The 22,335-nt window shown below is 34.1% G+C and overlaps 1 protein-coding gene across 2 annotated transcripts in view; it reads left to right on the top strand.

Annotated features, from left to right (window-relative positions):
- Positions 1-260: 260 nt before the first annotated feature.
- The window catches only part of LOC111513755 (acetylcholine receptor subunit beta-like 2), a 101,431-nt gene continuing 79,356 nt past the window's right edge, over positions 261-22,335 (top strand). Inside the window, exons 1-3 of one of the 2 annotated variants that reach the window (XM_074182612.1) lie at positions 261-419; positions 8,246-8,442; positions 11,038-11,147. In XM_074182612.1, the coding sequence (XP_074038713.1) occupies positions 356-419; positions 8,246-8,442; positions 11,038-11,147 (371 nt within the window). In that variant the 5' untranslated portion in view covers positions 261-355. The remainder of the gene's footprint in view (positions 420-8,245; positions 8,443-11,037; positions 11,148-22,335) is intronic. The other variant, XM_074182613.1, reaches the window with a different exon arrangement.

The raw sequence follows: 22,335 nt of genomic DNA, 5'->3' as shown, positions 1-22,335 counted from the left end.
TTTTAACGTGTGATTCCTTTTGAAGATAATCACATAAGCGAAAAGTCGATTTCTCCGAGTATTTTTCAAAATATATTTTATCATGAGTATCGGACTATTTTTCTATTATCAGATCATATATTATACGAGCTTCTTCACAGAATGGAAGGTGTATATGCCATCATTGAGCAATATTAATTTTTCAACCGCAAATAAGTGGTACAACACGCTGTATTACGAAGAAGAGAGCAAAGGGGAGGTAGCGTTTCCATATCGATTTCCCCTAGTTCGCAATCATCCCGGGGCAGCATCACAGGTTTGCCAACTGTCAGATATGTAGGCGTAACATTATTGCTCAAAATTTGTTATTATAATCATGAATTTGTTGAAATGTGAGTTGTGTGTGTGTTTTCTCGTTATTCTGCTCAATAATGTATCGGGTGAGTACTCCATAATTACGGGGTGAATAATTTCTGCTGCAGTTTATGGGGTCATAATAATTATTCATAAACCTAAAGTAAATGATTGATTGTTATCAGAAAAGCATTCGTGAGTGTTAATGTTAGAATACATTACATTATTTCGTTAACAATTTTCATTTGGATGTACCTCAAGATGGTGATGATAAAATAATAGAAATTTGTGAATTCAAAGGGAAATTTTCATGAAACAGTAGCATAAAGAAAAGATGAATCCATTGAATAGTTCGAAAATAATGTAGTGTGTAAAAATCACTAGACGGTTTTTCGAAGCACATTTTTTCAATATAATATTCACTATATTCTTTATTGAGTTTTCCAATTCAGTTGTTTGATTTTCCAAATGTAATATTCAGATTACTTCATTGAAGAGACACGGTTTAGTCAAAGTGGTGAAAAAATTTTGATATTTAACGAATGTTGCACTGCAAAACTTTCAAATTACTGGACAAAAATATTGAATAGCGATATAGATTGAACCAGACCGTTCATGTTTTACTAGGATAGATCCCAGTAGGCAGTATCCTGATACCACTGTCACTAAATAACTAGTGTTTTTACTATTCAGTCTTCAGTCTTGAAAGCTGGCGAAAGCCAAATTTTCAATAATTTTTGTTCAATCACTTTACTGCTGTGATATTACATGTTTATGACCTCATTATATTGTCACAAACCTGATTATATCTTGAATTCCGTTTCGATCTTCAGAGTGAAAATTTCTGAATTTTGTAGCATATTCAATTCGCTTTGTAATATCAAACAAAGATTTAATGCTGTTTCGAATATACATTGTTTACAATTATTCGTATTACAGCAATATATGTCGATTGCACACTGAACACCGAGTCATGCGAAGAGAGGAGAAAGAAACGTCTGTCCTACGTTTCTCTTTCCTCTGAACAACTTCATATAACTATACAAAGATGTGTGGATCATGCAAAGAAGTAACTTTCAGGCAAGAACATACTTCATGGACAAGATAATTAAGAAATGAACAGCAATGAGTAAAAAACTGAATGTAGGATACAGAGAACTGCAGAGAGTTGAAATATCTGAAGGAGCATTTGCCGACGATATAGTGATCATAGCAGATAGCGAAAAAAAATTACAAAAAAATTTGGATGTATGGAATGAAGTATTGAAGGATTACGTAATGACGATGAATATAAACAAAGCACAGGCAATGACAATAGGCGAAAATAGAAAAGAGATGCCAATAGAAATAGAAGGAACAAGAATAGAACAAGTTACATCCATCGTACAAATATCTTGTTATATTAGATGAGAAGGGAACACAAGATGCAGATATCAACAACAGGATTGAGAAAACATTGAAATTCCATTAGGTACGGTATGAATAAAACATTTATTAGCAGAACAGAGATAAGACGCAAAACTGAACTGAAAGTTCAGTTTTCAGCAAAATAGTATAATCTTGAAATGAAATTCCTTAGACGAGTGAAAGGAATTACGAATATCGATAGAATAAGGAAAGAACTCTAAGTAAAGCCAATGAAAAATTGAAATTATTTATAATCTCTCATCAGAATTCTGGGAAAACAATCCAAATGAAACTCAACACTGTCTACTGGTATATAAAGAAAGAAAACCTATTTATCCTTCACCCGGACTCGATATAAGTACAAAAAAGACCTCATCGAGGTGATTTCTTCATGAATTTTATTCACAAAGCAAAATAATCATATACAAAGTGAAGAATATTTCGATATAATGAAGGAGAAGCCTTTCATTTTCAGTTACTAGGAAAATATAGAATGTACATAATGAGCAATATTTTGTAAAGAAAATGTTTATGATGTGAACAGAAAGAAAGCAATAAGAAATTGAAGCTCAAAATGAAAATATAATATATGAAATTGAAGCAGTATGACAAAAAAATATTCTTAGAGCAGGAAAATATCTATGTAGTAAGTTACCGTGAAGTAATTTTTTGTTTGATCTGAATTCATGAAGAATGCATTGAAGAATTATTTTCTGCATTAAACACAATTGCTTGAAACTTTTTTAAACCGAAATTTAGCACAACAAAGCATCAACACTGATTTGCTGGAGTAATTTTCAGGCACTTACGTCTCACAGGGATCAAATTATGTCTGAAGACTGTATAGAGGAGTTAAATACGAAAAACATCTGCGGGACTAACCTCTGTGAGGTAGGTATCTTGCATAAATATTTGTTGGATATAATTAAATATCCAGCGTGGTTTTAGTAAGGGATTTCAGTTGTTTTCTGACAGACATTTATCAGAATCAACGATGTAGGTAGTTGGGACAAATGAATATGTTTCTAGTACGTAAGTATCTCCCCTCGATCCAGTCTTCAGACACGTTTTTGATCTGTGTTAGAGATTGGTAGGTACATGAGATGTTTCTTTCCTGCTTGATGCTTTTGTCACGAGATAAAGCTGTTACTATGTTCCTCTTGAATGAATGTTTCATACATGCAGTGGAGCTGCGTTGAAATTATTCGAATCTCAAGCACTTTACTGTTTGGGTCGGGCCTTTCCTGCCCTAATAAGAGGTAGGTAATAGCTCGAAATCGGTCTGCAGGTGATCTACTTGAATAATTTCAGCATGGTCCTGCTGGATGGACTATAAACATCTGGGAGACTAACCTCTGTGATATAATGTAACGTGTATTTAGGATATTGAATTTTTTTGCTGAAAATGGCGAGTAAAATGAAGGTTAAACATTTACTCATCGATGAAATGAATTATGAATTACGTATACGAGGTGTTGTAACTGCACGGGACATGAATGATAAAAGGAAAATTTTGTCCAGACTGTTAAAGAATAACACTACTTCAATTCCAGATAATGAGTATACTTTTGATACTGAGAAATCAGCTATTAACAGTACAATCGACAGCTTACGAACTTTAATTCCGGACTTTGAGGGTTCTACAGAAGATTCATTATTTCTTAGATTACAATCTAGACTTTGTCACGTTATTGACAGAATTAAAAGAATGCCAATTGACATTTCTATAAAAGAACAAGTTGATTTCAAAAATGAAGCCCTTGCCACAGCGTTAACTTTAGATTCTGATATTGATGAGCGAATAACTGAGCCTTCAGCTCAAATTAACACGCAAGCAAATTTTTCTTCTACATTTATTCAACCACCAGCGCCAGTTAGTCATGAAAAACCTAGAAGTGAGGCAATTTATAAGTGGAATGTTAAATTTGATAGTTCAAAAAAAGGTTTAGTTGTTAGGGATTTTCTTGAACGAGTTAATGAATTATCAGAGGCCAGGCACGTATCAAAAGAACAATTATTTGAATCTGCAATAGATTTATTCTCAGGTAAAGCACTCCTTTGGCTTAGACATATTAAAGATTCTGGTAATATTAGAGATTGGGATTCGCTTGTTAAAAGATTAGAAGCTGATTTTCTCGATAAAGACTATGATGAAGAATTATGGCACGATATTGAAAATCGGAAGCAATCGGAAGATGAGTCAGTAGTTATTTTTGGGGCAATTATGGAATCTATGTTCAACCGTTTGACTACTCCACCAGTGACAACAACGAGAATAAAATGGATTCAGAAAAATTTGAGACCGGAATATGTTTCACGTTTAGCACTCAATGAATATATAACTTTGGATGAGTTGTTACATGATGCAAAAATTATAGAATCGGTTTTGAAAGACAGTTTGTTCAGGAACGGACCAAGAACGCCTCAAGTAAGCGGTGTAAATATTGATGATGAAAATAGTGTAACGAAAAATTCAGCTAGAAACAATAAATTTGATGGAAAAAATCTTGATTCGCGGAATAATAGTTATAAAAAGTTCAATACATGTTCAAATCGAAAAACTAATCCAAATTTTTATCGAAGTAATGAACCATCTGGTTCCAGCCGTCTTGCAAAAGATGCTAAAAATAATACTGTTTACTGCTGGAATTGCAAAGGGCTTAATCACACTTTCAATTCGTGTATGCAAAAACGTGACAAATTTTGTTTCTGATGTGGGAATCCGGGTGTTATTAGTTCGGAGTGTAAAAATTGTTCGGGAAACGATCAGTACGTTTTGCACGTTTTGGTGGCAATGTGTCGCTTCAGAATCCCATAGCCACTCTTGAATTGAGATCAAATGTGCGTTCAAACGAACAACGGTTCCATTTGAAATTTGTTGAAGTTTACTTTAGCGATTTGAAAAATATCATTACAGCTCCAGTTTTTGCTCAAGTCGCATCTGATAATAGACCTCACATCCGCATAAATATTTTTGGTAAATCTTTCACAGCTTTGTTGGACTCAGGTGCAAACCATTCTATTCTTGGACAAGGTCTCATAAATTTACAAAGTTTATTCGAAACCGAAGTAAAAGAATCTAAGCATGAATTTGTTATCACAGCAGATGGTGCTAATCAACCTGTATCAGGTATGGTTGACTTACCCATATGTATTGAAAATACTTGTAAAGTTGTTTCATTTTTAGTAGTTCCATCTTTAAATTGTTCAGTTATTTTAAGAAGTGATTTCTACATTTCTTGTATAGATTCCGAAGATATTAAATTGGACATGGAAAATCATATTCAGCCCATTGGTGATTTGAATGAGGATGAGTTGAGCTCAGTTCATGATATTATTTCGAGTTTCAGAACACTCGCGGGTGATAGTGAAAAGCTAGGTAGAACGAACAAAATGATCTATCACATTGATACCGGGGATGCTCGTGCTGTTAAGGAGAGACAGTATCTCATGTCACCTTACATGTTGTAACATTTGAATAAGGAGTTAGATAAGATGTTAAAATTAAATGTAGTCGAACCATCTTGTAGCGAATGGTCATCTCCCGTATTGTTAGTAAAAAAAACAAATGGAGACTTCAGGTTTTGTTTCGATGGTCGCAAACTTAATGCACTGACAGAAAAGGATAGCTATCCACTACCAGTACTCGACCGTATATTAGCTATGTTGAGAAATGCACGTTTCATTTCTTCCATAGATTTGAAATCAGCTTTTTGGCAGATTCCACTTGACCAGGAATCTAAAGAGAAAACTGCGTTTTCAGTTTCGGGAAGAGAATTATTTCATTTTAATGTTGTTCCTTTCGGGTTATCAAATGCAGCACAATGTCAGCAAAGACTGATGGACGCAATTTTTGGACCAGAACTAAAACATTTTGTTTTCGTTTATATCGATGACCTTATAATGATCTCAAAAACATTTGAAGAACATATTCGTTTACTCAAAGAAGTGGCGCGCCGTTTAAAAGAATCTAATTTAACGATTAATTTTGAGAAATGTGAATTTTTCAAGCCGTCTTTAAAATACTTAGGGTATGTAGTAGATAAATTGGGACTTAGAACGAATCCTGATAAGGTTTCAGCTATAGTGAATTTTCCGATACCGAGAAATACTACAGAAATCAAAAGATTCGTTGGTATGTGTGGATGGTACCGTCGTTTTATTCCTCAATTTTCATCTCTCATGGCTCCCATCAATCAACTTTCACACAGCAAAAAGAAAGGTCAGAAAATTAATTGGTCGGAAGATGCGAATAAGTCGTTTGAGATGGTGAAAGAAGCTTTTATATCGGCACCAATTTTGAGTAGCCCAAATTTTGATATTCCGTTTTGTATACAGTGTGATTCTTCAGACGTCGGATTGGGGTGTGTTATAACACAAAACCAAGAAGGTACTGAAAAAGTCATAGCTTTTGCCTCTAGGAGTCTTTCTCGGTGTGAAAGAAATTACACTACAACCGAAAAAGAATGTCTTGCGTGTGTCTTTGCGTGTGAAAAATTCAGACCTTATATTGAAGGAGTGAGTTTTACTTTGATTACCGACCATGCAGCGTTGAAGTCACTTTTTAAAATGAAAGATCCTTCAGGTCGTCTAGCACGGTGGAGCGTAAAATTAAGTCAATTCAATTTCGAAATAATTCATCGGAAAGGCAAATTCAATGTTGTGCCAGATGCTTTATCTCGAAACCCGGTAGATCCACCGCCAGACGATATTTGCTATATTGCTAAAGTGGATGATAATAGTAGTCATACTATAAGTCTACGTCCATTTTACGAAAAATGCGTTCGAAAATTCTAGAATCACCACAATCATATCCTCAATGGTTAGTTGATTCAAATTACGTATACAAATTAATTCCTTCGAAGTTGTCTATAGATACCAACATATCGGAATGGAAACTGTTAGTTCCTAAACGTCAAAGACGCCAAATTATACAGCAAAATCATGACTTAGCTACCGCTGCACATGCGGGCTATTCAAAAACATTTTCGAGAGTTCAACTATCATATTATTGGCCAAAAATGAGGCGTGATATTTACCGGTATGTGAAATCATGTAAAGAATGTGCTTCTCAGAAATCTCCTAACTATGGTAAATTAGGTTTGATGGGCACGGAGAAGAAAGTACGTTTTCCTTGGCAAGTCATTGCGCTTGATTTAATGGGTCCATTACCTAGAAGTAAGAATGGGTTTCAGTACATCTTAGTTATTAGCGATTGGTTTACAAAATATCCGTTAATCTTTCCTTTGAGAAAAGCTACATCACCATCTATTATGAAGTTCATTGAAAATGAAGTATTTTTAGTCTATGGCGTTCCGCAAAGAATTATTTGTGAATACGGTTCGGAAATATCATATACTCTATATTACCATCCTCAGGCGAACTACGTTGAACGTTCCAATCGGACGATTTGCACAGCTATCAGAAGTTATATAGGGAATTCACATAAGGATTGGGACAAGCAATTAGGAAAAATCGGGTACGCTTTAAGAACTGCTAGGCATGAAGTAACTGGTTATAGCCCGGGATTTTTGAATTTCGGACGTGTCATACCTTGTAGGGGAGATTATTATGGAAAGTCGAATTCAGAAAACATATTATGCGATGATAGGGAAAAATGGGTAGACAGTTTAGGTAACCTTAAAGATATTTACAAAGAGGTTGAAAAAAATTAAGTGAAGCCCATTCGAAGAGCGCTAAGTATTATAACCTCAGACGAAGGGAAAAGGATTTTTTTATCGGTGATAAAGTTTGGAAGAGAAATATTGTTTTATCTAGTGCAGCCAAAAATTTCAGTCAAAAATTAGCTCCGCGTTATGTGCTGTGTACTGTTATAGGAAAAAAGAGTAAATTAGTATATATTTTGAGAAAGGAAGACGGTAGCCATCCATGCAGGTGAGTGGCATATTCAAAATTTAAAACCGTACTACGGTTCTTTATCCGAGATTTCAGAAAATGAATCGGGATCAGGGAGTGAAATGTAAATAGATGTATATATTAGGGAAGTTTGGTAAAAACTTTCGTTCAAGGTGAATTTTGATGTAGATATTAGATTCTATTGGTAAATGGGGATTAGTATAAGTTAGTAGTAGAGAGCTCTTTACTAATCGTGGTTTGTTTATATAAATAAAAAAAAATAGTCAGAAATTAATATTATTAGAAAATAATAAAAATTGTCACTAGAAAGCAACAATTTTTATTATCTGGAGAAGGGGGTGAATGTAACGTGAAAAGTTGACTTTTATCAACAATCCAAAGCACTTGTTACGAAATGTATCATTTAATTGTGGAAATCATAAAATACATGTATACAATTTCAATCAAAGTATGTTTGATTGTGAAATGAGTCATTGAGTTTGATTGAATGTATTATTTATTATTCATTATGAATAACCCACAAAGATAACTTTGTACCATCACATTTTTCATGAGAGTATTACAATTAAATGATTGACTTTGGTCAGTAACTTTATATAAATATATTAACCACTTAGTTATTTTTCAGCAGCAATCAAACACATAGAGGCCAACCCGGATGCAAAAAGACTATATGATGATTTGCTCAGCAACTACAATAGACTCATCAGGCCAGTCATCAATCATACTGAAACACTCACTGTTTGGCTAAGTCTCAAATTGTCACAGCTCATCGAGATGAATCTGAAAAACCAGATAATGACCACGAATTTATGGGTTGTTCAGGTAGGAATAAATTTAATTCAGATTTGAAGTGCCATTTTCGAAAAACAATATCTTAATATGATAAAACTGGCAGATATTACATCTAATCCATGATTATATATTCAACAATTTATTGTTTTGTACCAAAGTCGTCAGATGATGCTATTCATTAGTGAAGCAATTGTTGGGGATATTTAACTGTTTTATGAAAATTCCACATTGAAATACAGTGTTAACAAATATGGGCATACCGAGTGAGTCAAAAAAGTTGTATCAGACTTCCATATCCATGTTCATGATTACTTGTTGAAATAACATTTTTTCTTCTCGGTTCCACAAGTTAATAATCGATATGATAGTCAGGTGGAATGTGCTTGAAAATTTAAGTTGTTTCTGAATGTGGATTTGTCATTTAATTTGTCATTTGAACATTCATTATTCATTCAACATTTTTTGGGAAAGAAAGTTTTTGGCTTTCTACTACTCCATCTGATACAAAAAAATGGATGAGAGAATCTTCCAAAGAAAGGAAGGATTATTCAATTTGAAAATAAGTAACTCTATACATTCAACATGATTTGTGAGTTTCCACAAAAGTATTTAAGATGATGATTTTTTCTTGATGTCATCGTATTTTCAAATTTGAAAATAACCATAACAACCTTTGTTGAGCATAAAAAATCATTTCTATAAAAAAGAAACATATTGATAGAAATAAATCAAATTATGACTTGAACAATCTTTACTCGTATATGCAAATTTATTTTTTGTAATTATATAAATAATTTCTTTTTGGGTTCATTTAAAAATTTACTATGAAAATAATAGTTGTCAAAACCATAAACCATTGATGACCTTAAAACTCAGTAAAGTATCTGATATGAAGCAAATATTTCATATCAAGTTTTTGTCTGAAAAATACCGTCTTTTTTCGTCTTCTATTCATACACTTCCTTCTGTACATTTGGATTATTTTGAACCCCAAAATATTCGATATTTCTCAAATTCGTCATAAAAACGTTCATTCTACTGTTACCTGAGAGTTGAAGAACAACAGCAAAATATTTATGATCAGTCACCTCAAGTTATACATTTTTGATCGTGATGACTACGCTCAGGGGCAGGATTCAGGTGAGGGCAGGTGGAGCTACTGCCCCGGGGCCTCTACAGGAGACCCAACAGGGGTCTCCACAATAAAGATAAAATAATTTCCAAATCTTGACGGGCCAGCAACTTTTACGTTTTTCTTTCCAAACAGTGTTTCTTTAATTTTCGCTAAGAGCACAAAATTATTAATATTGTTATTGATATATCAGAACGCCCCGATTGCGGGTTTCCATTTAAAATAATTTTTTGATTCGATCGAGCATTTCAGTGGCAATACTTTTTTTCAATTTTTAATTTGTACCCATGAGTTGCTGACAATGAATTTATTAAAAAGAAATATAGTGTAAGAAATTAATCAATTAACTGTCTTAAGCAAATTTATTTCTAACAATATTTCACAATATCACAAACTGATTTATTTACAACACTTAGCAACTAACGCTTAATTTATTTCCACTATTTGAATTTTTTGTTCAACCACTCCCTTTCCCTCCACTGCTCTTTCTGGACGAGAAGCCGGCCTTATATATCGGTAACGATCGTTCTAGAATTCTATAGTCGTTTCGATACTCAACTATAGTTTAATCGGCGGTTGCCGACTATCAACTATAATGTGTTTGTTCGCTGGCCGACATATTGGTCAGGGGCAGCTTCAGATTCATTATAATAGCTGTTATTTGGAAAATAATTGCTCCTAGGCCTCCGTACTTTCAAATCCGGCCCTAACTATGTCGTTTTTTTTTGTTGATGAATGATATACTAACAAGAATTGAAGGGATTTGGATATCAGTTCAATTTATTCTCTTCAAAAATTGTTTTCATTTCATACCATTTGTAGACGGTTATTTTTTTTGACCTGTATTATCATTAATATGTATTCTTCCTTCTGAATAGAGAGCAATATAAAACGTAAATTACAATGAGATAGGTACTGCCCAGAAGCAAAACATTATTCCTTGTTAGATATAATAATAACAATAATAAATGGCATTTATTGGTGAATACCAATCGACCGGTATGTTAGACATATTTTCAGTATTTTATCCTTCTTCCCTATCATATTTTGGCAACTTTGTTTACTTTTTCTCAAGATACTGAGTTTCCATATTTTTATTGCTTTACTTTCAGAATTAATTATATTTTTTTACAGTATTGAACATTTTGGAAACAAACTATTCTGACATTTCTGAAAGATTTCTACTATTTTTTCTAAATAGGTCTGTTCTGTTTCTAAGTTTGAACAGTTCCAGATTGTTCAAAATCAGTGAGTCAGTTGTATAATGGAATGATCTACGCCACATGATCCAGTTGGACAATTATTTTATGAAAAATAGTCCAGATAGAGGACCAGAACAGACCTAATGCTTCCCTATTTTCATTGTAATAGGTATCAAACAAAAATTACCCAAATGATTTCAAAAATCATTCTATTCTTTGATAACTTGGATAATATTCATATGAATACTCCCACCTATCCAACAATAATTAATATATTGTTATTTTCCACAGAAATGGTATGACTACAAGTTGCGATGGGACCCAGAAGAATACGGAGGGGTTGAAATGCTATACGTACCATCGGAACATATATGGCTTCCAGATATTGTCCTTTTCAACAAGTGAGAAAAACTACTTGATTTGATGAATTTCACCACATTTTCCAAATGCGATAATATTACCTTCTAGTGGTCGTTTACTCTCCTAGGAAACCTTTTTCAAACCCGATTTCAGATTTGTGAAATTAGAAGAATAGAGTAGGTTTTACCTTTCCAATTTGTCTTAGCATACTATTCATTTGTTTGCAGTGTATTCCAATTGGAAAGAGTCACCCTTGATAAGTCATTCAAAATTGAAACTGTAGGAAATTATCAAACACGTCAACCCTATAAAATAAATATTTCGAAATGAGATCACTAAACTTTCACCTCTCCGAACCTTCCTACAGAGTAGTTCCTACACCTGCCGGAAATCAACTAATTTTCCGGTTGATATCAGGTCCCCTGTTGGGAGAGATAAAGGTTTGGGGATTTTATTTCCAAATATTCATTTTCCTCATATATATATATATATATATATATATATATATATATATATATATATATATATATATATATATATATATATATATATATATCAACCTGAACCCACAATTTCACTATTTGAAATGTTCAACATGAGCTCTATTCAATGATACTATTGTAAATTACAATATTGTCCTGAATTCCATCACCTAGTTACAGTAGAAATGTCAAAATTATTCTGACCCGCGTTTTTCCATCCAAACCGAAAGGCAGGGCATGAATAAAGATTGGAATTGTTACATGAATTCATGGTAACGTATCCTCAATAACGAAGAACATGACCGTTCAAGATGATAACGAATGCATTGATATTGCAGTTCTAGAGCAAGTTGTCTTGATGGAAAAGAAGCAGTCGTTGACTAAGTTGTACCAAGCATCAAAATTGAGTCATGTAAATGTTTCCAAAATTCCTCAGAAATATAAATTTCTCAGTAACAAACTGAATATGACTCACCACCAATATTCTTATTATAATTATTTTGGAAATGAATCTGAAATGATGGAATACTAAGATATGCACGTTGCGAAACATTTCAATACATTTCTTTAATACAAGTGAACTGCAATAATTGTAAATATATTCTGATATCGAGATGCGGCATATATTACCTACGATACACAAATTTCTTCTTGGTTTACTTTTGTGGCCCGAAATTCTATTTCAGTGAAGAAGTGTTTACCCTAGGGAACGGAAAACAAATATACTCTGCGCGATATTTTTTCTACTGAAACTGTCATATTATTTCACGATAACAGGTAGAGCGATATTTTGAAAGCTTCGTTGTTTGTATATGTAGAACCATAAGATTTTTGTTATTCCTTGTGGTGAAGTAAAAATACAGAATTTTTTGAGTGGCAGGGGATTGATTCGTTCAATTTTTTCAGGTCGATAATTGTTATGATACTCGTATAATGGAATTAATAGGCTGCTTCAAAATTTTTGTCCATTTTTATGAGTCCACTTTGAACTGTAATATCTCAGTGGATACTTATTCAAATAATTCCAAATAAGCGCCATTTGAAAATGTAACATTTTCACGTTCATTTCACGTTCATTTCGTCAGCATGGAAATTCTATGATCGGGATTGGGTGAAGTCGAGAAAGCCGTTTTCTCCTGATCCTCATTGACGAAGGTTCTACCAGTGCGAAAGTTATCGAAGTGCTTGGAGAGATGGTAGTCGTTGGCCGAAGGTCTGAGGAGTATAGTGCGTGGGGCAGAATTTCTGATCATGAAGCATGATCAGACATCTTCTATTGACCAGTTTCGGCTGCTGCTGATGCAATTTTCCGAATATTTCGTTAATTTCCTCATAAAAGGACTCTGCTGTTATGGTTTGGCCCAGTTGCAGTGATCACACCAGCCGCTGACCACTTTTGGGAAGTAGGTATCTGGGTTGCTCATCGGTGGCCAAACACTGTTCCGAATGTCTCCTGTCGTCGTAAAGGATCCACTTTTCGCCACACGTGACGATTCGAAAAAGGATCTTTCTGGGTGCCCAAAAGCAAAGAAGAACAGACTTCAGGACGTGACAATTCCTGTGAATCGTTCAAACCGCAGTACAATCACTTTTTAAGCTATTTGAACTGTTAGGGTTCTAACCCGCTACCAATGTGGACTCTATATAATTATTCACTAGTATTAATGAAAGCCCAAGTACTTTCAACAAACTATATTTCCAAATGTTACACAATGTGCAATGTATGCACTGCCTGTCTTCTTATATAACGTGTTACTATCATTACACTTGACTAGCAACCCAAAAGTATTATCTCTGTATGCGCGAGGGGTGTGTTGGCGACGTTGCCAGATATATAATTTATCCTATAATCACTAACATACCCCCCACTTTGAAAGATTGTCTTTCAAAACGAAATGTAAAGTAACATGGAAATAAACATAATTTTACAACTACAAATCAAGCATCAATATATTTATGTGATTGCATTGTCAATTGGTAAAGGACACACCTTGTAAATAGCTCTTTTAAAAACACCATTTGTTGTTTTAATGGAAACAACACGAGCTTTCCCATAAGAACCTGAGAACACTTCACACACACGGCCAAGTTTCCATTGTAGAGGAGTAAGATTTTCTTCAAGTACTATAACCAGCGTTTCAGTCTGTAGGTTATCTTGCTCAATTTGCCATTTATGACGCTGCTGGAGTTCGGTGATATAGTCCTTTGACCACCGATTCCGAAAGTGTTGGTGTATCAGTTGAATATGCTGATTGATTGGAATTTTCATTAAATTTTGATCAGGTAAACTGGTTAGTCTTTTTTCAATCAGGAAGTGAGATGGTGTCAAAACGTCCATATCGTTTGGATTGGAGGAGAGTGGGGTTAATGGTCGAGAATTCAAAGCTGCTTCTACCTGGGTGAGCAGAGTTGACAATTGTTCAAATGTTAATGAAACATTACCCATTACCCTCTTTGAATGAAATTTTGTTGATTTCATTCTTGCCTCCCATAGTTTGCCTCACATAGTTTGGAGAATTGAAGGGAATAAATTTCCAAATCACGCCTTCATTTGCAAAGTAGTCTATGAGAGGAATCTCATCGTTTTTTAAAAATTCAGCCAATTTTTTCAATTCCGAATTGGTACCCACGAAATTTGTGCCTTTATTAGACCATACACAATTCGGTTTACCTCTACGCGAGCAAAATCTTCTGTATGTAGCAATAAATGCTTCAGATGTAAGGGAGGAAATTAACTCTAAATGGACTGCTCGAGTTGAGAAACACAAATAAACAAACATAAGATTTTGAGAGCCTTGCACCACGACCAGGTTTATCTTTAATTAAAAAAGGACCTGCATAAGCCACTCCAGTGGTAAAAAAGGGTGACATCGGACGAACCCTTTCTTCGGGAAGGATACCCATAATTTGAGAAATACCCTTTGGTTCAGTTCTAAAACATCCAACACATTCTTCTGGTTAGGTTCCTACCTCCAATTATCCAGAAATTTTCCCTTATTGAACTTAATAACATGATAGGACCACCATGGATCATGTTCAAAATATAGTAAAATATAGGTGAAATGATGTTTTGATGACAAAACTAGGGGATGTTTCTTAGCATAATCCAATTCTGATAGTTGAAGTCATCCAAAAATGGACTTAAGCTAGCAAATGACTTCAACTTAATCGGTTTTTTCGCTTCAATATTATTCATTTCCTCAACAAAGGACTCCTTTCGAGACCATTTTACTAATGTTGTCATAGCAAACTCTAACTCGAGGGGTGTTAACGAATCATAACGTTTATCAAATTTACTTTTTCAATTGTGAATGAACCTCAAACAATAAGCCAATGTGCGTTTCATTTCAGATAACGATGAAAATTTTCCAAATGGAAAATATGAAATTTGTTGTACTGCATGACAAGATGGAACTTTTTATTTCTGGTATATTTTCTGGCTCAATTTTTTTACAAATTGATGACCATTTTTCCTCTGCAAGTGAAAGCCAATTTGACCTTTCCACCACATTTCACAATCACCAATTCTCACAGGGCTTATACCATGAGACAGAGGATCTGCAGTGTTGTCCCCACTTTTAATATACCGCCAATCTTTCGGATCAATGAGATTCTGTATTTGCGAGACCCTGTTTGCGACAAAGGTCGGTGATAAATGTGGTGATGTATCAATCCAACACAATGTCACAGTTGAGTCAGACCAGAGCACTGTTTTTGAAAACTGAAGGTCTAGAGATACCATTGATACCATTGTGTATGGATGTCAGACGGCAATGTTTCCTCCCAATTCACCTTCAATGCCCATTAGGTGTGTAACAACATCTTGGCAATAATAACACAAGGACCCAATAAATCAAGTGGATCAAATATTTTTGATATATCAGACAAAATTTATCGTTTTGTTATTTTGTCTGACTTCGAAAAATCAATACTATATTTGAGTACATCTAACCTAAATCACCATACAAACCAAGCATTTTGTTCTCTTCCTTCTCACCGAAGCGAACATTTTCCAATTTAGAAAAATTGCCATTAATTTTTTCGGTAACTTGCGGATCACTGCTAATCCACTTCCTCAGTAGAAATCCACTCGCTTTCAATAATGATGACACATCATTAGATAACTGAACTGTCTCTTCAAGAGAATCTGCACCAGATACAAAATCGTCGACATAAAAATGATGTAAAATAGCTTGTGCAGCCTTTGGGGCACTTTCTGAGTTCTGAATACCAACCTTCTTTAGACACCTCATAGCCAGAAAAAGTGCTGATTTTGTTTCATAGGTAACAGTGTTCAGAACAAATTCCTTGATACTTTGTTCCCGATTTTTGCGCTATAAGATTTTTTGAAGATTTCTATGCATAGGATCTATTCAAATTTGCCTATACATTTTTTCGATGTCTGCGCAGACTGCAATATTTAATTGACGAAAGTGCAACAAGATTTTCAAAAGATCATCTTGATTATTTGCATCTTTATACTGTATGTCGTTAAGAGAGATGCCCTTACTTGTTTGTGCTGATCCATTAAAAACAACTCCTAATTTTGTTGTCGAACTTTGTTCTTTCAGAACACCATGATGTGTCAAAAAATATGACACTTGTTCATCATATGAAGATGGAGGTGCCAATGTACTTTTAACAAACTATATTTCCGAATATTACACAATGTGCAATGTATGCCTTCTGTCTTCTTATATAACGTGTTACTGTCGTTACACTTGACTAGCAACACAAACGCTCCTAAACTGTTATCTCTGTATGCGCGAGGGGTGTGTTGGCGCCGTTGCCAGATATATAATTTATCCTATAATTTCTAACATGAATTTTCCAATGTGTTATAAATCATCAAAAACCGCTTGGTATCTGACGCCCAGTTCTTTCGTCATCCGACGCACCGTTTGTGATGAGTCAGTCTCCACCAGGGTCTTCAAATACTCGTCCTGAATTCTCAAAGAAAAATTAGTCGAAAATCGCTCAACGACATAATATAGTGATGAGCTCAAAAGAGGAAAAAAAATCAAATTAGTAAAAAAAATTAACAGCATTAATGTATGTACTACAGAATTCTCTATCGATCAGTATATACCACAACACAGTAGAATACATATTTATTGAGATATGTGTTGAGGTTCCTTGAATTGAAACAATAGCTGGAGATAGACTTACTTTAATTTTCTCTGCAGTAATTTTTTTATATAATAACAAAGGTTATAATAACAAGTTTAGAAATACATTAATCATTCAAATAAAATTAAAACATACATGATCATATTCTTTTTTTTTCAATCAAGATCAACCAAGCCCACAAAATGAATTATCATTAATATTTCAATCTGTCAGGTTTTTTTATTCTTCTACCAAACACTGTTTTCTCGGGTACTTCATACAATGTGTTATCAGACGCAGTCATTTCCAAATCATTATCAGAATCAACATCAATTTTATTTCTACTGTTGACTACTGTTGGTAAAGTTTCGATAATTCACGGTTTCGTATAACTGAAGTGCCATGCATCATCTTTTTGGATTACATACGAGCGTTCCCTAGGTTTCTTGACTACTTTGCCAAATTTCCAAGTTGAATTTAATCTATCTTGATTCGATTCGATAGGTTTAAAGGTTTAGGCATTTTTATTGTAATATTCTGCTTATTTCTTGAGACTTGATTTTATTTGGCTATTAAATTTAGTAAAATTGACAATTTTTGGTTTCAAATAAGTTTCAGTAGTAGGTAAAATATCTCTCAAATTTCTAGACATTAATAATTGAGCTGGTGAAAAACTACTTTCTAATGGGGTATTCCTGTGCATAAGAAGTATTAAACCTAAATCTTTTTCATCGTCTATGGCTTTATATAACATTTTTTCAACAGTTTGTTTTTGCCTTTCTACCATCCCATTCGATATAGGGTAGTTAGGACTGGAAGTGATATGATCAAAACTGTATTCAACGGAAAACGCAACAAACTGAGTCTCTTTAAATTGCGGCCCATTGTCTGAAATCACTATTGCTGGAATACCTAAGCGACTAAATATTGCTTAAAGATGTTTAATAACCTTCTGCGAGGGAGCATTTTGATCCAATAATATCAATTCTACCCATTTAGTATAATAATAATGGTAGAGTTAAAACTTCAACATTTTTTTAATGCCTGGATTTCCATAGAATCTGATGAACAGGAAGCCTGTGTAATGATATTAGACTGTTGTTTCGAATTCTCGATTGATACACAGAATTTGACGTCTTTTTCCAAATCCATCTTGTCGTCTTGCAGTAATTTTTCTCGAAGACTTTGGTATTGTAGTCCACAAGTGAAAATGGCTTCAATTAGGCTTTCCTTCAAGTCGCCAAACTCGCAAGAACGTGCTTTAGTCTTGAGATCCGTCACAAATTGTTTCACTGTTTCGTTAGACAACTGCTTGTGAGTAAAAAATGTATAACGTTTATAGGAAATATTTTTTTTCGGCAAAAAATGTTTCTCGAACGTTGCCAGTACAGTTTTTATTTTGTTTTTTTCGGTGTCGTTCTCAAATACGAAGTTATTGTGAATAACAAAACCTTCCTCAAGTATGTAATGGAGAAGTTGGGCCATTTGAATTTTTTCATCCTTTTTTCCCATTTCCAAGGCAATGAAATAATTTTTAAATATTTGTCTCCATAATTTCCAGTTTTCGGAGATATTTCCCGTAAATTTCCGTGGGAGCCATCCCACTAAAGTCATCCAAATCAGACCTGTTATTAATCACTAATATTACTATTAAATACTACTTTTAATTACTGACTGCGCCATGTTAAGGTTCCTTGAATTGAAACAATAGCTGGAGATAGACTGACTTTAATTTTTTTGCACTCATTTTTGTTATCAATTTTTACATACAAGTAAAATCCATGGACAAAGCATCTAGGTACAGTAAGTAGCAGAAATAACTATATTCCTGACAATATGGATCTACAAAAACACACGATATTAAAACTGACAAAACTTTCGAATCTACCTAATATATTATCTATAGTGAAAAAATAAAGCAGTGACCGAGAATTGAGTGAAAGTGAAATGTAAATAGTGAAAACACAATTCATTTTCTGAATGAAGTTAAATATACATTCGATATTATCTATACAGGGTCCTGCAACAGTGGCGCGGTGTTCCATATCTCTATATAGGAAGCAGATAGGAATCAAATTTTCTATAATATTACCTTATTGCTCGAGCTCGACAAAATAAAAATATTGGCGGTCACACAGGGTGTTCGATTTTTTCTGGGCGGATCCCAACTGTGTCTTTTTAAATGGCAACCTATATTTTTTATCGCTTTTTCGGTTTCTTCATAGAAAATAAAATAAACTTTATGTATATCTGCACTTCAAAAATATTGATGGTTTTCGAGATATCTAACATGACAGGTTTTTTTTCCAATATTCGTCACTCAGAATATTTGAAATTATAAAGTGGTGCCAAGTACAGTTGAAATTTTTTTTTTGGTCGAATATTCTACATTGGTAACTCTCTCAAACGATATATCTGAAATCGACCTGTGATATACAGGGTATGAAAAATCGCTTGCCAAATATTGTAAATGAAAATTTGCAAAATCTTCCTTAGATTAAATGGAACACCCTGTATATTATTGATCCATAAGAAGCGCCAACGAAACCTCTACAAATTTCATTAAGTATTCCCTATGGCTAAGTTCAATAGTTTTTCTTAAATGAGCATTTCTTTCGAAAAATGGTCATTTTTTCAAAGCGAAATCCATTTGACGACTGATAAAAATATACGAAAGATATCTTGTTTCAATTTTGTACATTAGAAGGTGTCCAAACAAATATTTTTTAACGAAATAAATGTATGTACCTATCACTTTTTGCTAAATGGAAAATTATTTTTTCATTGGATGCAGAATTTCACTCATAAATCGTGCAATATCAAACCAAACAAGTTAAAAAAAAAAACATTATAAATAACTATTTTTTTCATGTTATTATATTCATTCAGAGCTTGAGTTCTAGATATTCAAATTTGTCAACTGGCAAATTACAAAACTACAAAAGGGAGAGTTTAATTAAGGTTGATAATGAAACTTTTATAAAATATGTTCAACATGTCTTCCATTTTCTTGAATGCAGAGCTGAAGTCTATGTTTGAAAGACTGTTCTACCCTGCGCAAGACAGCTGGTGTAATGCTGCGAAAAGCATTCGTTATTCTAAGTCGCATATTTTCGGGAGAAGTTGGTGGCTCAACGTAAACCATATTTTTTATGTATCCCCATAAGAAAAAATCTAGTTTCGTCAAATCTGGTGATCTAGCGGGCCACCGTACAGGCCCATTCCGTCCTATCCATTTATTGGGAAATACTTCATTTAGATGATCTCTCACTTCTGCCGAATAGTGAGCAGGTGCACCATCATGTTGTAACCACATTCTATTGCGGAGGTCAAGAGGAATATCATCTAACAAACCTGGTAAATCATTTCGTAAGAAATTGAGATACATTGCACCATTCATATGTCCCTCAAAAAAGTATGGACCAATTACATATTCTCCAATGATGCCTCCCCAGACATTTATCGACCACCTATGTTGATAATCCACCTGTCTCAATAAGTGAGGATTTTCTGTCGCATAATAATGGTAATTATGTCGATTTACAAATCCATTTTTATGGAATGTCGATTCAACCGACCATAAAATATTATTGAAAAAATATTCGTTTCGACGAATTTTGTTCATGGCCCAATTGCAAAATCTCACTCTTTTCTCGAAATCAGCATACAGTAGTTCTTGATGTAACTGAACGTGGTATGGATGCAAGCGATGTTTCTTCAATACTCGTTGCACTGATCTCTCACTTATATCCACTATTTCCCCAATTTGTCGTTGACTCCTACTAGGAACTTCTTCAACAGCAAGAAGAACTTGCAATTCATTATCTTCATTAGTAGCTGGCTTGATGCGCTCATGTTTGGAATAATTAATAGATCCAGTTTCAACGAATCGTCCCAAGACCTTTCGGAAAGATCTTTCATCTGGATGCCTTCTATCTGGATACCGTTGAGAATAAATTCTACTTGCCAATAAACAATTCCTGTCTGATTCACCTAATATGAAAATCATATCAATCAAATCACTTTTTGATAACAACATTCTGATGAAATTATACCGACAGTTCAACTTCACGATTGACTAAAAATTTCAATATTCATTTGCAGCCAAATATTTTGTTCTGTCATTTGCCAGACTACTTGATTTCCAATAAATATTCCATTCGCTGAAAGGTTGTTTTAGACCGAAAGAATATGGCACAAATTCCGAGATTTTTGAAATTATTGTAACTATTCAAGAACGTCCATTTTGTGGTGTAATTCGCAACTTGTTTATCTAGCAACAGGTAATTTTAGGAATGGGCGATATTTTAAGGAAAGGGTATTTTTTGTATATTCTTATCAGTCGTCAAGTGGATTTTGCTTTGAAAAAATGACCATTTTTCGAAAGAAATGCTCATTTAAGAAAAACTATTGAACTTAGCCATAGGGAATACTTAATGAAATTTGTAGAGGTTTCGTTGGCGCTTCTTATGGATCAATAATATACAGGGTGTTCCATTTAATATAAGGAAGATTTTGCAAAGTTTCATTTACAATATTTGGCAAGCGGTTTTTCATACCCTGTATATCACAGGTCGATTTCAGATATATCGTTTGAGAGAGTTACCAATGTAGAATATTCGACCAAAAAAAAATTTCAACTGGACTTGGCACCACTTTATAATTTCAAATATTCTGAGTGACGAATATTGGAAAAAAAACCTGTCATGCTAGATATCTCGAAAACCGTCAATATTTTCGAAGTGCAGATAAACATAAAGTTTATTTTATTTTCTATGAAGAAACCGAAAAAGCGATAAAAAATATAGGTTGCCATTTAAAAAGACACAGTTGGGATCCGCCCAGAAAAAATCGAACACCCTGTGTGACCGCCAATATTTTTATTTCGTCGAACTCGAGCAATAAGGTAATATTATAGAAAATTAGATTCCTATCTGCTTCCTATATAGAGATATGGAACACCGCGCCACTGTTGCAGGACCCTGTATATGGAAAACTATACGTGAACAAAACACATGGACATGAGTATGCACGATGAACCTACTTGAAATAATAACATGAACAATTTCGTCTACAACTACGGAATATGCATCAGAGTATTCAGGGGTAACTTAGATAATATGTCACAGAATATTTGGAAAGATATGAGCTTTTGGACCTAAAATGATCTCTTGGTCGAATCAAACATTCATCAAACTTATGTCTCATCAATATCGTGCACCACCATCATCAGCATTAGTTGAGTTATAGAAAGTGTAATGACTTGGTATTTGAGAAATACCGGGATACATCCTAGGTGCCCTATATCCAATCCGGAGATCATTGCCTACATCTGACAGGTGCAATTTTCGCAATTCCATGATGTGTAGACGTGTATACTAGAGTTTCTTGAAAAAGCCATTAGTGCAAGTATCTGAAATTCATCAGACAGCCAAGCAGCATTGAAAGTACTAAAGGTATTCACTTGTCGATCTAAACTGACTTGGAATTGCGAACTCTCTCTTGGATTACCAGCAGAGACAATTCACGCAAACGTTGTACAGGTGCCGGGCCACAAAAAATGTATGGCATTTTTCGAGAAAGATGAAATCAACGCATTTTTCTGGACTGAAACTTGAGAAGAACTTATCAAGAATTT

Source organism: Leptinotarsa decemlineata, unplaced genomic scaffold (genome assembly GCF_025532065.1).
Source record: "Leptinotarsa decemlineata unplaced genomic scaffold, Ldec_3_MD MMD2_tig00026328_RagTag_RagTag, whole genome shotgun sequence".
Lineage (NCBI taxonomy): Eukaryota > Metazoa > Arthropoda > Insecta > Coleoptera > Chrysomelidae > Leptinotarsa > Leptinotarsa decemlineata.
The sequence above is the reverse complement of the archived record's forward strand: the minus strand, read 5'-3'. Positions and strand labels throughout refer to the sequence as shown.